General features: G+C 29.9%; 2 protein-coding genes across 2 annotated transcripts in view; both read right to left on the bottom strand.

Moving 5' to 3' along the window:
- Window positions 1-2,204: 2,204 nt before the first annotated feature.
- Window positions 2,205-2,744, bottom strand: LOC127747495 (glycine-rich cell wall structural protein 1.0). Its single transcript, XM_052261460.1, has one exon. The coding sequence runs from the start codon at window positions 2,742-2,744 to the stop codon at window positions 2,205-2,207; it is 540 nt and encodes a 179-aa protein (XP_052117420.1).
- A 1,236-nt stretch (window positions 2,745-3,980) lies between these two features.
- LOC127747494 (glycine-rich protein 23-like) overlaps window positions 3,981-4,231 on the bottom strand; it is a 1,212-nt gene continuing 961 nt past the window's right edge. Inside the window, exon 3 of the mRNA XM_052261458.1 lies at window positions 3,981-4,225. Coding sequence (XP_052117418.1) covers window positions 3,981-4,225 — 245 coding nt within the window. The remainder of the gene's footprint in view (window positions 4,226-4,231) is intronic.

Raw genomic sequence — 4,231 nt, 5'->3', positions numbered from 1 at the left:
GGTTGGGAATGGGAATGGAGAAGGGGAATGGGAAGGGGACATGTTTTCTTTCCTTTTTCTTTTTTTTTTTCCAAAACGATGTTGTTTCAAGGTTCCGATGAACAGAAAGCGTCGTAGGAATTAGTATGAATTCCGGAGTGTAAATTAAAGGACGAAATTGGGTAACTATTAATTTCAAAAATTACTTTGAGGTTCGAGTACAACTTCAAAGACTACTTTAAGACTTAACTCAAAGAAAATATGTTGTAATTAATAATATATAGATATAATTTAATCAAATTTACCTAATATACAACTTATTAAAATGTCGCTTAAAACTAAATATACAATTAGGAAAAGAATTGCTTTTTTGACAAAAAATAAAATTATTTTTATAGTGAAAATACAAAAAAATAAAAATTTTTATTCATACATGTATAATTATTTTAATTAATAAATAAACAAATTTTTGTATAACATAAAAAATTCAAAAAAAAAAACTAATAATAAAGTTTTTAAAATTAGCACTACAAAAAGCAGCTACTAAAACTAACCATCAATATATTTGTGTATAAATATATGTGTAGTTTAATTTATTTTTAATATATATTTATATTTTAACATATATTTTATACTGGTGATTAATTTTGATAGCTAATTTTAATGTATAAATAATATAACTCTTTATATATTTATTTCTACGAGATACGTTGGATGAAAATAAATTAAAATTTAAAATTATAAAAAAAGAACCAAAATAAAATGATACTGCACAAAATTATATATGTAGAAATAAATTTAAATTCAACTAGAGGATTTAAAACCCATGGAGTTTCATTAAATACACACTTGGATCTTATTTGTTATTTATCTTTTTTTTTTAGCTACACATAGTCTCGACTATATTATTTAAATTATAATTTGTGAACTATACAAATGTTTGTTTATATAAAAAAAGAATAATATTAAGTAATTAATAATTTTTTAAATAACATGAATAATAAATATTTAATTCATTAAATATGTAAATAATTATTCTAATATTAAAATTTAGGTAAATAATTTATAACTATAATACGTTTTTACATTATGAATAATGCTAGGGAACCAAAAGGGTATTAGCCAAAAATTTAAAATATAATTGGATGTTTCTTTTGTTAAGTATTAGGATATTTTTTTATATTAAATAAATATTTTTTATAATTAATAAAAAATACAAAATACTATTATTATATTATATAATATTTAATTAAATTGAATAATGAGACGATTTGGTATTCAAATGTAAAATCCCTCTCAGTACTCAGTAGCTTGACTAGCTAACAGTAACGGTAGCTATCAACATTCAACCGTACATTTTCTTCAATGAGTTCTATTCGGAGGTTCATAACTCACAATCGGAATAGGCGGTAGCAACGATGATGATGACCACCACAACGATGGAGGAGGAGGAGGAAGACATGGAAATAGAGAATGACGTTAATGTGGCTTACGAAATCGACCTCGATTTCGAGTTTGATGCAGCGCGCTTCTTCGATTTCACGGTGCAAGAATCTCCCGTTTAAGCCGCCTAGCCAAGCTTTGGTTTAAAACCGCCGCCAGCTACCCTCCTTCGTTTGTTTTTTTATAATTGGCTTTCTTGCGAGGATGTTCAGGACCGGATAGAAGGTGGTCGTACTGGTGTTGAAGCAGTTGTCTTGGATGCGCTTGTTGAGGGCGTCGCGGAGAGCATGGAAGTCGCCGGCGCTTCCAACAGCATTGGTGAGAGAGAGATTTGTTTGTGATTATTGGAGGTGGGTAGGTTAATGTGAGAGAGAAGAAGAAGGCTTTTATAGGTTTTAATTAGGTTTACTTAATTAATTTTAAATTTTTAAAATGTTAAATTTAAAAAATTTTAAAAATTTAAAATTAATTATTAATATAAATTAATGTAGTTTTGTTTAGTTTTTAGCTGATTATCTTTTGGTTCCATATACTTTTCCTTACATTATTATACTCATTATTTATATTGTTCACAACAAATATTTTCTACCTAAACTTTTCCAAAAGAAATTGCACTTTTATAGGGATTAATGAACTCCTGTTAAAATAATCAAACATTATATCACTATACATGTATCAATGTACATAAATTACATATTAAAACAAGATTTATATATAGTCAAACTTATTTTAGATTAAGAGTAGTACAAATATCATTTATAATTATTTATTTATTATAATGTCTAAGGGTGATGATAACCATAGCCACCACCACCACTTCCCCCATCTTCACCTCTTTCACCACCTATCCCACCTCCTCCGCCGCCGCCACCTCCCCCACCACCACCTCCATTTATTCCATTTCCACCGTTTTCACCGTCTCCTCCATTTCCACCATTACCACCGTCTCCGCCAGCTCCTCCTTTTCCACCTATGCCACGATATCCTCCATCTCCGGCACCATCACCAGCACCACCACCATCTCCACCTGTTCCACCATATCCACCGGGATCATCAGTTGAAGCACCTTTTCCACCACCACCAGCATAACCTTGTCCGCCGCCAGAACCTTTTCCTATTTTATCACAGTACCCAACACTAACTCCTCTATCAATATCCCGGCATCTTCCTCTATCAGCATGAACTCGGCCATTTTTCAAGAGATGTGGAGCAGCAACACCATCATCGCCATGATTATTCAGTGTTCTGGCGGCACAACATATTCCTAAGCCACCCAAAACTAGTATGAAAACAACGGGAATTAGAAACTTTGGGATTGTCATCATTATATTGGATCGGATCGGAGTTTATTTGTTTGTGAAAGCCCTAGTTGATTTATGCCTTAGGTTCATGAAGATGATGGGTATATATATAGGAACTAAAGAAATAGCACCACCGTTGATGGAATATTTAGTGGACTAACCTCATCATTGAAGATTAGAACTTGGAAAAGATAATAAGTTATATTCAACAAGGGAATAAATAAATAAATTGTTATTTAATTATACTTTTTCTTGTTTTATTTATTGAATTCGTACACAACTTTTTTATTATTGGTTGAAACACACAAGTATTTTAGAAATTGAAATACGATATATTTTTAATATTTACTTGACAATTGAATTTTTTCTGTATTTAAGTATCTCCAAATATAGTTGGATACACTGAATATAATTACATATATATTAGATTATTTAAATTTTTTTGATAATATATTTAAAATAAGTTTAGAAATATATATACTGTTAATTGTTATTAAAAAAGATGAATGCTGACTTACTAATTACAAATTACATCACATATTGTCTTACCCTAAAAATTAAAATATCATTATTATTGTCCATCACTAAGAAGAAAAAAAATAGAATAAAAGCATTGGAGCCATGTATCAAACATTTGATAATAAAGTGAAGGCAAATTTTATTCTGCTTTTAAACTTGGTATCGAATTTATTGTACTATTATTTATTTTTTAATATTTTTATAAAAAAAAAGTATAAGTGAACAATAAAAATATTAAATAATATAAATAATAGATATATCGGATGTTCATTTTATTAGTATACGGATGATTATTTTAATATTAAAATTTAGAAGATTAATTTAAAAGTGTAGTATATTTTTATTTAATTGGTGGCATATTGTTCAATAAAGTAATTGTACCAAACATTTCCCTTTTATAAATTAGGCATGTGGGAATCATAGCATTCAGCTAAGGTGAAATATATGTCTTCCACACCATTGCACATTTATATTTTGCATTCATGCATGCATGCATGTAATGACAATCAACATACATAACTTACCAATATCATTGAACTTCATATATAAAGCATCCTCACCCCCTAAATTTTGGCTAATTTTATTTTAATATTGAAAATACTTTGGCTAATTTTACCATTGTTATTTATTTATTTATTTATTATATTATTATGGTTAGAGTCTTAGAGGATAATGACAAAGCACTATCTATTATTCTTGAATTGAAATAGAAGCATCTCATGCATATAATATCTTAGCTTAAGGGTGATGACCTCCACCACTTCCCCCATCTCCACCTCTTCCACCATTTTGACCACCTATCCCACCTCCTCCTCCACCGCCACCTCCACCACCACCACCTCCATGTATTCCGTGTCCGCCGTGTCCACCGTCTCCTCCTTTGCCACCAAAGCTAGGAGATCCCCTACCTCCATATCTTACATGTTCACTCTCTTCTATATTATCTCTTTTGGTTTTCCCCATAACATATTTATTTCCATAACCTCCGC

Source organism: Arachis duranensis, chromosome 1 (genome assembly GCF_000817695.3).
Source record: "Arachis duranensis cultivar V14167 chromosome 1, aradu.V14167.gnm2.J7QH, whole genome shotgun sequence".
Classification (NCBI taxonomy): domain Eukaryota; kingdom Viridiplantae; phylum Streptophyta; class Magnoliopsida; order Fabales; family Fabaceae; genus Arachis; species Arachis duranensis.
Note: the sequence above shows the minus strand (reverse complement) of the source record. Positions and strands in the feature narration are given on the sequence as shown.

Excerpts from the sequence above, each read along its gene's own strand:
- LOC127747495 (XM_052261460.1), bottom strand. The coding sequence starts at position 2,744 with ATGACAATCCCAAAGTTTCTAATTCCCGTTGTTTTCATACTAGTTTTG.